The sequence below is a fragment of the Scomber scombrus genome, chromosome 17 (genome assembly GCF_963691925.1).
Source record: "Scomber scombrus chromosome 17, fScoSco1.1, whole genome shotgun sequence".
Taxonomy (NCBI): Eukaryota; Metazoa; Chordata; class Actinopteri; order Scombriformes; family Scombridae; genus Scomber; species Scomber scombrus.
The window spans coordinates 6,397,725-6,416,635 of record NC_084986.1 but is presented as its reverse complement, the minus strand read 5'-3'; the positions used below and the strand labels follow the sequence as shown (position 1 = coordinate 6,416,635).

General features: G+C 38.3%; 1 protein-coding gene across 4 annotated transcripts in view; it reads left to right on the top strand.

Moving 5' to 3' along the window:
• The window catches only part of LOC133997691 (unconventional myosin-VI-like), a gene marked incomplete at its 5' end in the record, with an annotated part of 71,250 nt that overhangs the window by 48,636 nt on the left and 3,703 nt on the right, over positions 1–18,911 (top strand). Inside the window, 4 exon segments of one of the 4 annotated variants that reach the window (XM_062437378.1) lie at positions 521–559; positions 4,143–4,246; positions 10,140–10,271; positions 14,285–14,311. In XM_062437378.1, the coding sequence (XP_062293362.1) occupies positions 521–559; positions 4,143–4,246; positions 10,140–10,271; positions 14,285–14,311 (302 nt within the window). 4 annotated transcript variants of the gene reach the window in all.

Here is an 18,911-nt window from a genome sequence, read left to right as displayed (position 1 = left end):
TCATAAATCTTCAAATTGAATAAGGAAAAACTCCCCAAAACCACAACCTCAGTTATCAAAATATACTTTAGTTATTGTAGGAAAACACATTGAATACAGCATGAGTTGACACTTTTCTGATACATTTTCCAAATTGAAAGATAAGTTCTTTATTAAAAACATTCTCATTTTGTTGATAAAATCTGGACACAATTACATTTCTTTCCAAAAATACTTGCTGTTGCAATATCGTAGTATGGAAATGTAATTTTTAGGCAGCAATGCTCCACTATTTTTCTTTTTTTTTCTTTGTCTTCCACTCTGTACTTCTTCCTCTCTTATTTACACCTCTTCTTACTCTTGTTCTTTCCTTATCATCTCTTTCTTTCAAACCTCTATATTTATTCCTTGATCCTCATGTTTTCATCCTTCATGTATTATGAATATTATTTGTGCAGACAGTATTTTTTAGATTCATCTGTAGAAAACACCACAGCACACTGAACTAACTGTTTTATACCGGGACCGTCATGCTTTTTAGGGAAGAAATGGCGCTGGAAATGACTGAACTTCTGGCTAGGTGGGTAGAGATCGTCCGTACAACGAATCACTTCAGCTTTTTCCTCAAGATAAATCGATTCTGTTGATGAAAAAGACAAATAAATATGAAACCACGTGTTGCAGAAATCTTCTCAAGAGTCCGAATAAGACATAAATTAATTGATGATCAAAATCGAATCCAAGAATTCTGATTATCAGGGTTAATTCCCTCAGAAAAGCCAATAATGTGTAGCTAACTGATTGTTTTCTTGTTATTTTGAACCATTTCAGCTGCACACTTTTTCTCATTTATTCCACTCAGTGCAGCAGCTGACCAGCAGCCCTGTTGACCTTTGCATGCCGAAGTACCTGCTTGTTGAATTGTTGCTCCTCCACTCTTTTAGTGCTCTTGTTTCTGCTGCTCCTGGGTCAAAACCCAAAACAATATGTGGTTTCTCAAGTATTCATCTCAAACCTGTCAACATGTTTCAACTTTTAAAGGGTGCAATCTGTGGATTTATGCATATTCAAAATACAGAAAGGGTTTTTTTTCCCCTTGGTACAGTACATTGTGAAAATATCATGAGCTGATACTGAACGTAGATACAATAATTTATTTACTGATGTTATGAATTTACATGGCATTGTCCGAGTCAGAATTTTACAGGCACAGATTTGTGGATTAATCAGTTTCACTTCATATCTGATAAACATATCAATAGTATAAAAGTCAAGTAAATCAGTAACATTGATTATAAAAGTATAGTTTGTTATGTAACCACACTTTTTTCTTTAAAAAATGTTATAATACTAACAGAAGAAAAGAGAGACATAAAAACTGAGTGAAAGTGATGAAAATAATTACAATAATAATAACAGCTCATCTGCATTTTTTTCTATTATCCGAAGCAAATTCTGAGCTTTACTCACTCTTGCAGTGTTATAACATATTTTTGAGATAAATTCCCATCAAACCATTGTCTGTACTTGTGAAAAAATGTAAAACATGCACCAGCAGATACTTATATTAATTTAAAATATCATTAAATATTTAACATTAAAAGCAATACATAAAGTAATGGCAGATGTGATTATCTCCTATAGCGTAGCAATGAACATTTTCTACTGGAGATAGATAATTAGTTTTGTTACAGGCTGAAACACTACTGTACATTTCCCCTCATGCTAACACTGTCATGGTTATTTGGTTATATGCATGTTGAGTTTCCACCATCAGCATATTTCAAAATCATAATAATTTGGACAAACTTTCTAGTTGCCCTGTACAACCAGTTGTGCAACTTTGGTGAATCTTAAAGGCCCAGTCCCTCATTTGGTTAACCATAAAAATTCTATTTACTGCATATATGCAAAAATGTTGACGTAAGAATGACACATTTTTTTAATAATTATTTTTTTTTTTTTTTAAATATAGGCCTGTTTCCAACTTTTAACAGCGCTATGAATATGAATAATTTATGTTGGTTTTTAGTATTAACTCGGGTATTAAAAGACCTGTCAATCAACTCTTAGAGAAAACAAGCTCCATTTCTGTTTCAAGGGTGAAAGAGCTGCTAATATGCTTACAATGGCATTACAAAATTGGACTAAAGTGCACCTAAACAGTAAATTGTCCCATCCACATTTGGGATTTGAACAGGAACTCTTTTATTTAGCCTTTGTCCAAAAAGCTGTGAGAGCAGACTCTGATCTTTTAACAATCACCGTCCACTGAGCTCAACAGGTGAAAGTTAACCTGGTGTGACTTTGCGCTTTCTCATAAGATTACTGCGGCTAAATGGTGTTTTCCAGGATTGTTCGTCAGCCTCTTGGCACAAGTGTGAATGAGTGATGTCAGTTGAAGCCATGCCAGTCTCTCCTCCTGATTCCTCTGTTCTCTCTGTCTGCGGCTAATTGGCTCAGGCTCGCCTCTCGCTGTGCCACAAACGCACCGTGACAGGAAGTAGGAGCAGAAGGTGACTGCAGCGTTCAGCTGCTTAGCTCACTGCCAAAGCCACCGTGTGCTTCTGGGAACACGGTACAGCCGCCCCGGGTCCAAGGCCGGCTCCCGCTAATCATGAGCAACCCAATAGGATTAGAGAAGCAGCAGGGTCCCGCCTCCAACTTCACAGCGTTCTAAAAAGGGCAAATCCCAGTCACGGATTAATCAGGCCTGTCAGGTGCACCACGCAGGAACGAGCTGCATGCCAACAGCATGGCCCACAGCTGGAGAAGAGATATTCACATTATACTGTCAAACGGTCATTTATTATTTAACAGCGGCTCCACGCCACGATACCAGAGGCACTTTCTGACTTCCTGGCAACTGAAACAGCATGCATTTAAATGATGTCATTCTCAAACCCTCTATTTCTACTGTAGCAGTCCCTCTCTCTCTTTCCTGTTTTGCCTCTCTGTCACCTTAACATCTGCAATGAACCTGTAGCCGTAACAAACCAAGTGTTACCTCTGTCTGTTGGATAAAATCTAATTCTTCTAATCCCGTTGCTTTCACAACCTTAGCTGGGTGGAGTTTACTGTGAAGGCTGATTCAGATTCAGTTTCTGAAATGCTTTAAATCTTATGTTGTCTTTCACATAGTGAGCTGCAGTCCTATCCCATTTTTTTAAAGGTGATTCCAGTTTATTTCATTTCTACTTTATTTTTGTAATGTTGGCTGTTCTATTGGCAACAACAAAATGTTAGTCACCAAGTTAATAGCTTGAAATCTGGGAACACTGTGACAGCGAGGTCCAATGGGTCAAGAAAATAATCAGTCAGACAGGTTGGAAAAAACTCCCCATTGAGAAAACAAAAGCGAGCAGTGAAACTATTACCTGAAAATGTTGGTTTATTTCCAACCTGTCTGATCATCTGACTGCTCTTATTTCTTCACCTGTCGATCTTCTTTTGAACTGTGTTCCCAGATTGATGCAGTTAACTTGGTGAGTACAATGTTATCATGACTGACAGAAATGGTCAACAGAACTACAAAAATATCAACCCTTTCAAATAAACTAGAATTATCTTTTAAGAAAGCCTCTCTCGCCTCTTTGAAACTGTGTATTTTCTCATACATCAGTCTTTCTAAAGATATATTTGAGTGTAAATGATAAAGATTGTTTCTTTTGCATTTAACAACAATATGCACCATAAGTCTCAGCCACAGAAGTATATTCTGTTTCTAGTTTTTATTTGGAATATAAATGTAAACTTCATTATGATACTTCAGCTTTTTAGAGAGACTGATGAAAGGAGGCCTTTATGGGGGAAGACATAAAAAGAATGAATTTCTGTAAGTTTTAAAGAAATGTTGCAGAAAACTGAGTAAAAGTTGGAAAATCTATGACGGCTGCAGCTGAGACATGAGAAGAAAGTATTTGTTATAGTTTACTTGCGTCAATGAATTCAACGCAGTCTGAGACTCTCAGTAAACTCCACCCATCTATTATTCCTTATAAGTTGCTGCATTTACTTGCAAATCCTCTTTGACCCAAACAAAGCAAACAACCCTCTCCTCTGATCTCCACATACGTGCCCCGCTGTTCGGTTCCCCACAGTTTTCTGCTGTGGGTCTTTGTCGCTGACTTCTCTGCATCCTTCTTGTCTATTTCCTGTATTAGAGGTCCACAGGTCCAGGCCTCCAAAGCTGCTGCTGGCGCCAAGAAGTACGAGCTGAGCAAGTGGAAGTACGCCGAGCTTCGGGACGCCATCAATACCTCATGTGGTGAGTGTCAGGGTTTCATTTGTCACCATGGTAAAGGTGTCATCGACTTCTTGACTCACGGCAGGACAGACCTCATGAACACATTTGGTGCTGGCCAACAGGGTGTTGAAAAGGGTTCTCCGGTTGTAAAAATGAATGGCCACAACTCTATGAAATATATTGCAAGTATTCTTTATTGTCAGGGGTTGAATCTTTTGCAGGATTTGGTGCTTTTCTGCTAGTATCTTTGCAAAATCAAAAGAAATATCAAAATATTATCGACATATTGTAATCATGTTTACTGAGAACATTCATGCTCCCCAGAGAATGAAAACATTTACATTATGGTCACTTCATGAGCTCTCCCTTAGTATTGATCAAAATGTTCACTTCACATAATATCTAGTAATCTAACACGCTGATTACTATCAATGTTTTTGAGTACATTCATGCTCCCTGGAGGATAACTCTATGATTTAATCACCCAGCGTCAGTGCCTCAGATCAGGTAAAAACTTGAAAACTGATGCTTGATTCCTTAAAATGTAATATAAATATTGTTGACCCTTGAGGATTAATGCTAATGTCGTTAGTGGCCTTTCTCTAGCAGCTTTATCAGGCCAACATTTCCTCTAATACATATCAGAATCTAACAGAAAAACTGTCATTAATTGGACTGAGCACATTCACGCTCCCCACAGGAGGAACTTGATTTTCATTTCCTGTAGTTTCTTGTATCGACACATACAGGTGAAAATAAAAATGCCAACTTTAATATCAGATATGTCAGATATATCAGACCGGTTTGATTTCAACAACACAGTGAATTTTCTTTTAGCAGACATTTTTATCCCTGCTGTGGGTTAGACTCTAGGACAAGCTTGGTTTTAGAAGTTTTCACTCCTCTCATTTCCAGCAAATGGACAGATTTGACATAAATGTCTGCCACGGATCACTTTCCAAACCACTTACTTTTATTTTTGATAACGACGCCTCATTTTCCCAACCACTTCTGTCATGTGGGAGTGAATTACTGGTGGAGCAGAAGAGAGTACAGTTCTTTTAACAGAAGCCATCATGGTGATACCACAGCTGTACCCTGTATATTGCTTTATCAAACAAAGTATGACAGTACAGGGCTAGTATCATCGTAACACATAGTGTAGCAGAGAATGCCAAAATACTCAACCTTTACACTGACATTTACAAATCAGTTGACAGTCTAATCCGGGGTAGTTTAAAGGTGGTGCACGTAACGTTTTAGTGTTATTGAATCTTTCTGAAATATCAGGGTTGCTATGACAAAGGATGAGACCATAGCCAAGACAATCTGTGACCTGTTCTTGACTTCTACGCTGCATATATTACAATGCTGTGAGCCACCAAGTCAGATTTGGATCAGTGTCTGTAGAGTTTGTGGCCACATCAGATGGGTAACTATGGTCTCATGCTGGAGAAACGTCCACACTAGCAAAAAATACCACTGGTGTGACACAAATTCTGTCAATTATCTCCAATACTAACCCTTTGTGCAGTAGTTGATCCTTAGCTGCTCAGTTAGTTTGCAAACTTCATATTAATGTTAAAAAATGAAATGAAAAACACTTTTCATCTGTAGAATAAAGCTTTGGCCTGCAGATAAGCAAAAGTAGGGTCAAAGGTCAGAGTCACAGTGTATTGAGAGGCAGCAAATTTATCTTGGAGAGCAGTCCTGAGCGTACAGCACAAGCTGTCAAGTTTAGAGAGTACAGCTGGTGATTTTCTATATTTTTCTTGTAAGCAAATCCTAAAACTATTAAAAACAAGACAGTGAGTCACACCCCTGCACTGGGTGACATGTTCCTTCATAATAAAGAGTTTGGTCATGTTAGCTTGCTTAGTATCGGCTCCAAAGAGTAAAAACAGCGACCGGGTTTTCAGTCACCAGAGAGTAGTTCTGTGTAAGGCAGACACCACTGAGCATGTGCAACCTCTTGAATTTGTACTGAAGTTCTCTAAGAAGTTTACAATGTAGTGCAAAGTCAAGAGGTTGTGAATGTTTTCCCACAGAACTACTCTCCGAAGACTGAAAATATGATGGCTGTTATAAGTCTTTGAGGCATTTCTAAACAAACTGATGCGAGTTTGGTCACATGAGTTTGCATTTGTAGGAATGCAGTTCTGTTTACAGCTTTGCTAGCTTGCTGTTGGTACATATCACAATCTGTTTTTACCCTTCTGCTTTTGTAGTGATCTAAACAAACAAGATTTAAAATGTTATTAATGAGTATTAGATGTGCCGGTAGCCAGATGTTGATACCTTTGGACAGAGCAAGGTTAACTTCTCCCCCTTGTTTCCACTCAGGCTGCTGGCTATAGCTTCATGTTTAACATACAAACTCTAGGCAAGTAATCTTATATATTGAACTCTTGCTTCAAGACACATTTTGAACTGTTTTAATTGTATTGAACTATTTTCATAGTGTAATATTGCTTAAAAGATGACCAAAATAGTTTTTCTACCACTGGTAACAACAGCTGCATAAAAAATGAGTTGTAAGTTCAACAAAATAAAGATGTCAAAGGTCAGAAGTGCAGATGCTTTACACAAATATTCCTGCTGCGATGGATTAATTGTGTTTCCACGGATAGAGGACAGTTCAAGGTAAAGAAAAGAGCCTGTGGGGTGGGGGATATCCACCACTGTCCTCTCTTTTTTTCTTTCTATAATATTGAGTTTAACCTGAGAGCTCACCTTTCCTTATCCATGCAGCGGGAAGCGTGGAGGACGAGGTGCTCGGCAACCCGTCACCCAGGGGGGTCTGAGAAATTAATGGAGAGAGAGAAATTAATGGAGAGAGAGTCGAAGCCTGCGGGCGGTCGCACATTAACACACAGGAATGATTCGGTAGGCAGGTAACATGCCGCTCACCTCACCTGCGAGACAGAGGATGAGATCGAATATTAATGTAGATCACATCCACCGCTCGGTCATGATGATCTGCAGCGGTGGGAATAAGCGTCCAACAAAACAACGACGAGGGCTTGTTGACACCTGTACTACTACTAGTTTATTCTGCAGCGGTTTCAGCTCGGCACAGTAAATGAAAGTTGTTCTTTTTTTTTCTCCGCACCATTTGTCTGCTTCTAAAGTTGATGTTATCTCAGTACTTAATGTGCATTAAGCCTCTCATTGCACACATTTTTCTCTTAAGTAATTTATCTGAATCATCGTGATGAAATGTGTTATCTTTATGCTCGGGGCAATGTAAAGCATCTTTTATCGCTTTGTGTGTGTGTGTGTGTGTGTGTGTGTGTGTGTGTGTGTGTGTGTGTGTGTGTGTGTGTGTGTGTGTGTGTGTGTGTGTGTGTGTGTGTGTGTGTGTGTGTGTGTGTGTGTGTGTGTGTGTGTGTGTGTGTGTGTGTGTGTGTGTGTGTGTGTGTGTGTGTGAACTGTATAGATTCCTGTTATGATTTTTAATGAATGCTGACAGTTTAGAGGATAAAAGGATATGCCTGTCGATAATAATTGTGTGAGGTTTAACAGTTCAGTGACCAACAGTATGTGGACGCCTCTATCCATCTACTGCATCCAGTGATATTTTAAACCAACGGTTCCCAGAGTACAGCTACATTTTACATGCATTTCAATACTTTATCGACATTTCAACATATTTTATCGGAATTTGGTTTGGTGAGCTCAGAGATAACAAGAACAAGAACCCTTCTCACATGCATACATAAAGCCTGAGATCACGTTCTCATTTAAGTGAAAGGGAACATGATCTCAGACTCAACGCCCATCACATACAATAATCACCTCAGGACGTAAAAGCAATTCAAATGATAATAAATGATTAAAACCACACTCCCATGGTGAAGCTAACATATGACAACCAGCTATAGTGTGTATAGTTGTATACATACCCTTACATTGTGCCACTGACAGGAATAAACAGGCAGCACGTTAATGATTTAAGAGTTAAGGGCACAAACAGCCTCGGGGTAGGTGCTGTTACAGAACCTGGTTGTCCTGGTTTTGATACTCCTCAGTCTTTTAAAAGAAGAGAGGAAGTTAAAAAGATGGTTAGCAGGGTGAGAAGGGTTCAACAGTATAGATCTGAGTGAGGGATTAAAGCTCCTAACATTTGATTTTTGATGCTGTGCATATTATTTTGTCCAGATTTTTCCTGTCTTGTGCTGAGCTGTGTCTATACTAAATAACTGTGATAAAATTGCATCATATCTTTCTGTGATATGGAAAACTTTTTCAGCTGTCTTAAAAAGAAGTGAACTTTTTAGTACTTGCTTTAAGCAAGAGGAGATTGTTATGCCCAAAGAATTTGTAATGCTCCACTTTTTGAGTTTCCTGACCATTTCTCACGAGAAGTAGATGGCCACCATGACTCTTACAGAAATCCACCACTACTTCTTTTGTTTTGTTGACAGTCAACTCCAAATTTATGGCTGCAAACCAATCCAACAGGGATACAAACCTTGTTTCTGTAAAATGTTTCATTGAGATCAGTCCTACAAATATGGTATCATCGGCGAACTTAAACATCTTTACAGTCAGGGAGTGGGTAGTGCCGTCATTTGTGTTAATGAAGACAACAGTGGAGATAAATCACATCCCTTTGGGGCACCAGTGTTAATAAAAGTAGTACTGTAGTAGTTAAACCACATTAAAAATGAGGTGGCATTTACAGTACATGATGCAGATGTGATAAAATTAATCAAGATAGAAGAAATAAGTGTTAAATTAGGCAACGGTAGATTGAAAACAGTGTTAAACATTGCAGATACAGACACAAAGTAGTCATCAGTCATCTGGCCTCTCATGAATCTGTAGTTTTGTGTATGTGTTGCGTAAACCTGTAATATAAAATCCCTGCTCCGACTGGACCGAATGAACCAACATCTGCAATTTATTTCCACTCATCATCGTTCTTTTAACAGTTCAGTGAAGTTATTAAATACATGTCGTACAGAAACTGGAGACCGCAACAATCAGCAATCAGGCTGATGTGATGATAGCTTGCGGTCGCCGGTCGTTATGGTTACGCAGCGTGTTTTCCTGCATGCAAGTTTCAGTGGTACCAGCAGTCAAAAAATAGTGTCATGTAAAGGTTTGTGACTGTGAATCTCAGTTCTAAACGCGGTCTGAGACACCAGAAGTACATTTTAAATTAGATGTACAGTCAAAGATACTCAGCTCACAGCTTTTTATGGTTTTGGGGGGAAGCTGCCTGTCCCACAACAGAATGTCTCCACTGAGGTGTGAAACTGTTTTTCAAGAGTTATATGAAAGAAAATATATTGAATACTAAAATGAATACTAAAAGAGGGGAGCATGATGTAGTGTATGTGTGTTTTTTTGTCACTGAAAATCTAAAATGTACAAGTGTACAAATGTAATCAATAAGAATACTTCATTTTTATACATTATTCAGTGTAAAGTGGCTATAATCAATATTTCTTTAGCAACATCTTGTAGTTATGAACCTACAGAGAATAATCAGTGACTCTGCAGCTCCTTTCAGCTTTAAGGAGCTTTATAACGAGTTTCAGCTCATTGATTCACTTTCTGGCTGCAACTTTACTGTCTTGGTTCACTCTCAGCGCTCATAAGTGTTGTTTTTTGGCCGCTGCAGGCAGCTGTCTTTAGAGGAAAAAGCTCTACACTTTACTTTACCTGCTCTGCATCAAACAGCAAACAGGCACAGTTAGCAGCTAAAGAGCCAGATATTTCCCTCAGGAGTTGTTAGAGAGTAAAAACTGAAATAAAAGAGGTTGAATATGGGACTTAGATTCATCAGATGGACAGAAATATGACTCTAAATGATAATTGCAAACAGATGCTGCACATATTATCTGGTGTTATGTTTGGAGATATTCTGTGTTCTTAAAGATTTTTCCAAATCTTTCCCCTCCAGACATCGAGCTGCTGGCTGCCTGCAGGGAGGAGTTCCACCGCCGGCTCAAGGTTTACCACGCCTGGAAGTCAAAGAACAAGAAGAGGAACACCGAGACAGAGCAGCGAGCGCCCAAATCTGTCATAGACTATGGTACGTTACATTGCAGATTTATTAAGGTTTTAAATCATCCTCTGTGGTTTTTCTATTTTATCTAAAGTTTGTTTGTTTTCCAACAGTGACATTTTCTTTTTGCTTCATTCACATACTTAAAGAGTACAAAACACAGTTCTTAGCTGCCGCACTTTGACAGTTTCAGGTGTTTCAAGAGACTCGATGAGTTTCCAAATCAACAGTTCAATATGGAAATTTCAATGAATGACCTGCCAAAAGCCGAGTGATTTTCACTCATTTCATTTTCTCTTTCACCTGTAAAAGTTTTTTATTAATCATGTACATTGTGTTAATCATATGTTTTTACAGTGCGATGGGTCAACCAGTCATGACCTGATGTTCACACTGAACTACTTCTTCTTCTTCTTTTTCTTCTTCCTCCTGTGGATTTACAGCAAGTCTTTTAGCAAAATGCTGCCTCACACAGGAAGAACAAATGGGTTTGTCCGTTTAAATTTTTATCAAAGAAGATGACCGAATCCTTGAAGTTGTCGTCAATAGAGAGAAAGGCAGCTTTACTTGTAGCCATTTTACCTTTTACAGTAGCCTCCACAGAGCTGGATGAACCTGGCCTCACGTTCCCTTGTTTGTTAATGTTTACTACTTTACTCACACAAGCGCACTGAGGCAATTTTAATGCTGAAATTGTAGCGTTGAACCGTTCAGGTCGTTGTTTGTCAAGTAATAAATAACCACAACCAATCTGACCCAGTTGGGGGCGACCCATCCATTAAAAAATCCATTATTGATGTGAGCTACATCTGCCCGGTTTTACACACTTACACATTTGTCCTGAAATAAATCTTCTTACCTGGACAGAACAAATTATAAACTGATAACATGTAAGAACCTTCATATTTGAGACAACCCTTAAAATAAATGACTTGACTTTTTGAAGATGAACTCCTCAGGTGCTCGGGTTGGGGTCACTTTGTCGTTTCCTCAGTCTCGACGACGCTCAAACATGAGGACCAAATGGACTCTGGTTATGGTCTCTCACCTCTCTCCGTCGCCGTGCCCTCATCTAATTGTGCCACACGTTGAGTTGTCATGACCACAAAGAGCTCTTATTCGGGAGCCCGCTGTTGCGTTGCTCTGTTCAGACTACTGATTGAACTGTGAGCCCACACACCCACTTTCATCCTTCATCCTCTCATCAGCGAGAGACGAGCTGCTTGCTGAGCCTCACTGTGGACACGTGTCACACGCAGCCCTTTAAGTGTTTTTTTTGTTTTTTTTTAATGGGTGTCTTGCTGTGTGTGTGTGAAGGCATGCGACGTGTTAATGTAAAATCTGAGGTGTGAATCTGTCCTGGGACCTTTTGTTAGCAAGGCAGCTTTATTCATATAGTGTATTTCATATCCAGGGGCAACTCAATGTGCTTTACATAAAAACAAACATTTAACAGTAAGAATTGGAAGCATAAAAACATTAAAAATTAATTAAAAAACCAACCCAATTATAGTAAAAATTGGAAACAATCAAAAAAAAAAACTATTATAACGAAAATTAAAACAAAGTCCAGAGAAATAGAAAGAGAGAAAGAAAACAAGAAGCTAGACTGCAGCATAAAATACTGATTTGCTTTAAAATTATTAAAAGAACATACAGTGCAAAATGGAACATGACAATTTAAAGTGCTTTAAAAGAGCTTAATCATAAGCAGATGAAAAGAGGAACGTTTTTAACATGGATTTAAGATTTTAAAATAGCATCATCCACCCCACCTCTCTCTCTATTCCAATCATGCTTTATTAATTAATTATCATTATATCTTTTTATAATGTTGGGTTCATCAGCTGGGATGCAGAAATGTGGCTCTTGTTATGTTCAGGTTCATTCAGACACTCAGACTTTATCAGAGGTAGAACGATAATGTCTTGGACTCATTTCAGTCGCTGTCCTTGATGTTTTCACAGTCCATCAAGCAAATCAATGTTTTTAAGGACGTACTCACCATAAAGCATAGACTCACATAACATCATATTATAAAAGACAAATGCAGTTTTAAGATGCAAATATCAAGATACCATCTGATATTTTTTTGCTTTTGACTTCAAGCTGAAAGGATTTGCCTCATTCTTGATTAAAGGAGGCAACTTTCATTCCTTCCATGACCCCAAAAATACATAAAAAACAATCTTAGACTTGAAAGGTTTAAATTGCTACTCTGGCTCTGGTGTTCAGACTCCACATTTCACCCATTTTCTTCAAGTAGCTGAAAGCCCTTCAGTGTAATATCACTCGAACATCAAAAAAACCACATCGTCACCTTCACAGAGGAGGTTATGTTTGCAGTCCTGACTGTTTGTTAGCAGAATATCCTTTTAACTACACACTTCAATTTAATTCAGTTAAAATCGAGGAGATATAATGCCATTGATTTGTTTTTTGGTGAAACTCAGCATCAAAAAGTGAAATCACGTTGTCATCTAAGTGCTTTATATTTAAGCTTTTATTTTCTTAAACTTGTGGTATGTAATTAAAATACAGCTCGTCTTGAATTCTTTGGTTTAAAAATGACTTAGGCTGCATACATTTCTACATGGATTTGTGCCACTTTGACATTTTAGTAAAATAATTTTTCAATACTTTAAAAAACATTATTTTCTAATTTCTTTCTGCTATTTTCTTATAATTAGTTGAATTATTTTAGTTGTGGCCTTAAAGAACAAAAACTGCCATAATTAATGCATTTAGCTACAGAAGTCACATTCAGTTCAGTGTGTCTACATGAATGCTGAGTGTGTCTCTAATGTTTTGTGACATTTCATCATTGCATATTCATGGCTGTCATAAGTCAGTTAGCATATTAACGAAAGTGTATTTTGGTGCATAGCCAGGTACAGATTACAAGACTGTTTTCAGCTGAAACATTCCTACATGTGGCACCAAGGTGTTCCTCATTGTTTATCTTTTTCTCTGTTTTTATAATAAAAGCTGAGAGAGACGGAGAGAGAAAGGTCAGGAGGATGAGATGTAACAAAGGTCCCAGACAGGATTTTAAACCAGGACCTCTCAGATATGTCTGACATCATTATTATATTGTTTATCCATCTTCATCACTGAGGAAATGATTTCCAGAGGAGTTCAGAGTCTGCTGGACGATGTGAGGAATCCTAGTTTTTAAGACATGAAACAGTGCTTATTTATACAAACTTTATAAAACCAAACAAACAAAAATGCAGGAGCGCTCCTCAGATTTTAAGTATTCCATCTGATCACATATTAATAGCTTTAAAACCTCTTAAATGGTAAGTCTCCTGTTAATCTTATTTTAATAATTTAAAGCAAATCTCATGAAAAGACCAAACCCAACAATGTGTTCGTTCTATTTCCCTCCTCAGTACTCTCCTAAAACAGCTGGTCACTGTAGTTTTTAGCGCACACAGGAGGAAACGGTGCCTCTGTTGGGGGACTGCTTTCAGTTTTTGAACAACAAAGGAGCTCTGTGGCACAGAGGAGTAAGATATCTCAGACTCTGGACACACACACAATACACAATACTCATCTTTTCAAGGGTTTACTGACTATTCTAAGAAACTGCCGCTTCATGTTTGCATTTTTCTACTCCACACTGTTTCATACCTGTACGCTGCACAGCAACACCTTTATAAATACTCCTTTTAAACATAATTGCAGTGGCCACAATATATTTTAAAGGATGCATTCACGTATGACTATTTTTGAAATGGAAAAAAAAGAGGACATACTTTTCATTGTCATCTCACTCTTTTTATCATTTCTGTCTTCACATCAGAACATATCTCACTAATGCTCTTAAACTGAAGGTCTTCATATTATCAGGACTAGTCTGAGTCATGTTCATCTGAGTTATCATCATGTGTATCGACAGTACTTATATTTTCACTCTTCTGTCTTGTCTGATTCATTCAAGAAAAAGCACACCTCACTTGTTTCAATGTTTTTTCTGCTGTGTTGCATCACTTCCTGCTGTACATGTCCGTGTAACCTGGCATGTTTACTTTCAGATCATGCGCCTCCTGTGAAAAAAGCATGTAAGTGGTCCTCCAGTGTGTAACGCTACTAACCACAGAGCTACACCTTCCCCCGCTCCTCCCTCCCCCTTTCTTTTTATTAACCCCACCCAACATGGCAGAGGTCTGCTCATAACTGGGACTGTTGGACTTTGGGTTTGTGTTGTTGGGTTGTTTTTTTTTTGTGTGCTGCTCTGTTTGATGGAAAAAGTTCCCTTTCCTTGGCACGCTCTGCAAAAGAGGGTAAGGTTAATGGGTTTCCATGGCAACCCCTGCCTCTATTAAGATGTGTGTGGAAGAGATCATTTGAGCGATTTTGAGGGCACGAAGCTGCCGTTTCGTCTTTATGGCCGGTGCAGCGGTGCCAGCTCCGGCCCCATTTGTGATACGCCTCCCAGACAGCTATAAGGGTTTGATAAAGGGCCGAGGTAATTCCTCCGAGCTCTCAAGGCTGCCGTTATCGATACTCCCCACAAGGAGGAATTCTCGAGGAAAGAATGAGAGAGGGAAAAAAAAGATAGAGAGAAGGACAGAAGGCTTTTTCAAGGCAGTTTGCCCAGGTTGTGTTTGGCGTCTCGGATGATAGCGTCACGTTTACAGGAGCGTGACGGGAGGGAAAGGCGACCGCACGCACTGATGGAAAGAGAAATGTTGTAAAGGTGTTGAAGCAGCGAGCAGGCGCTTCACTCCATTCACTCCTGACTTAATGAAGGCTTTAGATACATTACAGCAGCTATATGAGGCATCCAGTACAACAATATGTCTTTAAACCTGCCACTATTGTAGAGTTAATAGAGTGTTAAATTCTTACTGGGTAGCTGAATGATGTGGGTTTAATATGAAGGCTGATTTTCATCATTGCAGACTAAATCTGGTGGTGTTTAATGTGTTAAAATAGGGGAATTTTCACACCAAACTACAGTACAGGTGTCTTTAAGCGCATTTACATTATCTAAACCACTTTGGAGCATTAAAACTTTCCACTGAAACCCAGACTAAGAACTATTGTCACTCTTAGCAGCAGTTTAAATCTCTGTATTTAGACCTTTGACTGTATATAAATATGAATGTAATGACAGAGCCGCAAAATTGAAACTAATCACCTCCTGGAAGCTGGTTGTAGGACAGGTCATAAGTCCCGCCTCCTCTATTTTAGCAGATAAGACATGAGCCAAACTTTTTATTCTGACTTTGAAAAGACCTTCAGTTCTTTTTGCAGCCACTAAGGTTGTTTTGCTGTTTTGCATAATACGTGTCACATTGTTTCACCTTTGAACCCTGTCGAAGGCAATCCTGCACTCCTTGGTAGAAAGCACATTATGGAAGTGTCAATTTGGTTGGGAATCACTTATAGAAGAATTGTGTGTAAGTGCAGGTTTTATAAGATGCCTACATTTGCATTAATTGTTTATATTTTGTGTGTATGACTCTGTAGACCATGTTTTTATGTGTGTGTCATACACTGTGCAGTGGCCACCATGTAACCTGTCCTGTAATGGCTCTCAGCTAGCTATATTTGGGATATTTATATATCGGGATAGGCTTCATGAGGTATATAGTACATAATATGAAATGCATATTTATGAGGCTTATCATACTCTTATTTTGCTGTTTAGTTTCTTTTCTTTCTCATATTGTTAATACAGAGCGATGGGGCTCAATAAATTCATCATTCATTGACTGCAGTGTGTTGAGGGCGTTATCTGTCCTAATGACGTCACACAAGCAAGATGGCAGCTTCCATTAAGGAGATGTTTTGGCTACTATTTGCAAAGTAGTAGAAAGTTGAGATACGTCATCCATATTTATGTACAGTCAATGTTTTACTCATTAAACCCACCACCAGTCAAAAAATAGTATTTATAGTAGTATTTTGTTATTTGCCCCCTAAAATCTGAGATATCTGGAAACACATAAGTGAATTAACAGTGCTCAAATAAAACTATATTCCAGGTTTTACAGATTTTATTATAGTGGCAGTCTTCAGGTGAATACTAGCGGACATACCGTATCATCCAGCCGCCTTGTATCAGCACATTTTAACTCTTAAATGTCATGATGTTACAGTTTTTTGACAGCAGAGATCTTTTTTTAGATTCTTCTGCTGACAAAAACACTCAAAACTTCAACTAAAATCCTGTATTTCAGACCGGATTGTTAGACAGGATTGTGTGTATGTGGATTCCCTCCCTCGATGTTTCTTCCTCATGTCGAAGCCAATGTTTGAATAGAATCAGCGTTTGGTAGCTGATGTTAAGCTGCATGAACAGTTCTCAGATTTACTTTACTCACTTTTTTTTTTTTTTGTCAGCCTCGAAACTTTTTTTTTCACCCTCATCGAGTCACCTACCTCAGGCGCTGTGTAGCAGAAAGCCAGAAAGTATGACAAACGCTAATCAACAACCTGAGTGTATCCAGCAGGGAGTTAAGTTCAAGCACCACTCTAAAGAATGTTTCTCTATGTATTCATTTCTTCTGAACAAAAAGAGATGATTTTTTCTTTCTTTTTTTTTTGCCAGTGAAGTTTTGGGATTTTTTTTTCTTCTCGTTGGTATGAGGAAGGGAATTTGAAATGTTGGTGTAGTTTTTCTGGACGGTGGTTTGAGGCACCATGTTGTTGGTGATGGTGAAACGATGTGTTGCTTTGAAATATGTTTTTTTCAGGTTTTGCACACACTGTGAAAACTCATTTTAACAAGGCGTTTAAATCCTGGAATCAGTTTCATTGTTTTACTTTTAAAACATGGCGGAAAATGTGGAGATTTAAGTCCATTTCTTTCAATAACTTAAATCAAGAAAATCCTTTTAACAAGCTGAATTGTACAGAAATCAAGTAGATTTATGTCGCTTAGTGAAATATTTTACACATTTTCTGATTTTAAAGCTGAATACAAGATGAAATGACTTCTTAAAATGAAGGTATTTGCAGTGAGCTGATTCAACGAGCTGCAGCCTGAGTCCCTTTTTTTACGTAGCAAAGCTTCTTCAATCTGTAGATCCCTATTTTACGCTCTACTTTGTAGAAAGATGCAAATTATATACGTTTTATTTCTCACTTGAGTATGCAAACCCCTTCATAAACACCCGCCATGCTTCATGTCTCACTGATTTCCTCCCTCTGTCATCAGCACTGCTGTGAGCTCTGCTGACCCTCCTCCAGCTCTAACAGCAGGACTCACTGACTACAGTTAAACACGGAGACCGAGCGAAGGCTTCGTTATTCAAACCCGACCTGAATACAGCAGAGCGGGGCGTAATGTTTACATGCAGTGAGTTCGCTGGGGATTGTGGGAAGAAATTTACCCACTGAAAGGAAATCACAGTCCTTTCAAGTCAAGTTATTTCAACTTGGTTGTGCTCATTTGGATTTTCTGTTCCATTTTTGTGTTTTCTGTTTCTCATTTTCCATGAGAATTATTCCAGTTCACTCACCTGTGTATCAACAACTGCAGAAAAATTACTAGAAATTAGTAATTCAGCTGTACTGTTGTGCATTAATGCTTCAGTGCAGTTAAAGATGGAAATATAGCCGTGATATTCCAGTGATTTTAGGTCTCAGTAACATCTGTTTTACATGTAAACTGTCTGTGGATTATCACAAGTCAGCAGGAAATTGTTTCTGCAGACGAGATGCTGTTAATCTTTCCATCTACATGAAGGTTGATTTTGCCAGCAGCATGAGAACAAGCAGAAAACATCACTGAAGTCACACCACATATATTGAAATTAATGCCTAAATCATATATGGTAGAGTAAACAGACATGCTCTTTCAGGCTGTGCAGTTAATCAAAATTCACTCACTACCACTCCAGTTATTTTTAAATGGCATTAATGGTTTGAGAAGTGACTGCAAAATCTCAACACAGCAACTTAAAAGAACCCAAGTAAATCTTATTCACTGATTTGAGATGAACAAACAATGCGAGTTCAACACAACAAATGAAAGTAGCCACAGTTACAATGAGGAACTAAAACACTGTTTGTATTATGTCCCAAAACTTCTGTTGTGTTGTTGTTGACTATGGATTATTTTTAAATGTTGATCATCTTAAAATCAGTGAATGTGTTTTATAATTTGTCGTTATTCATTTATAATAATGTAATTGCTGCAAAACGTCTTAATTTATGTGTATTTTATCTGTTTGCATGGGTTCTATTAAGTCGCAGTGTTTTGAGCTCTCAGGGCCACCGTACACGGAGTAGCTTTTAATCTACGAGAATTTAGATGTATCGCTAATTGCTGGATTTATTTGATAGTTTTCTCACAACAATCTTGGGTTTTCCAGCCTTAAATATTCTCTCGAAGTTCTGACTCAAAGAGCTGTACCAAAGCACTTTTTGTGAGTTGGAAAACTAGTTTTCACCTATCTTACATCACCAAAACACAGCACACCACATGCAGGCTTTTCTTTTTTTGCAATAGCTCATTTTTCGATGAGAGGAAATTCTCTTTAGTCTTGCCTTCTGTAAAGTTCATACACAGGTTGGAAAACAGGAATAAGGTCATTACAAAGCAAATATTTACCATTATTCCCATTAACCAGCTCCCAGGCTGCATGTAAACATGGTCCCTGACTCCTGATTGGTTATCAGCTCGGGAAGCCACCTAACTTATTTTTT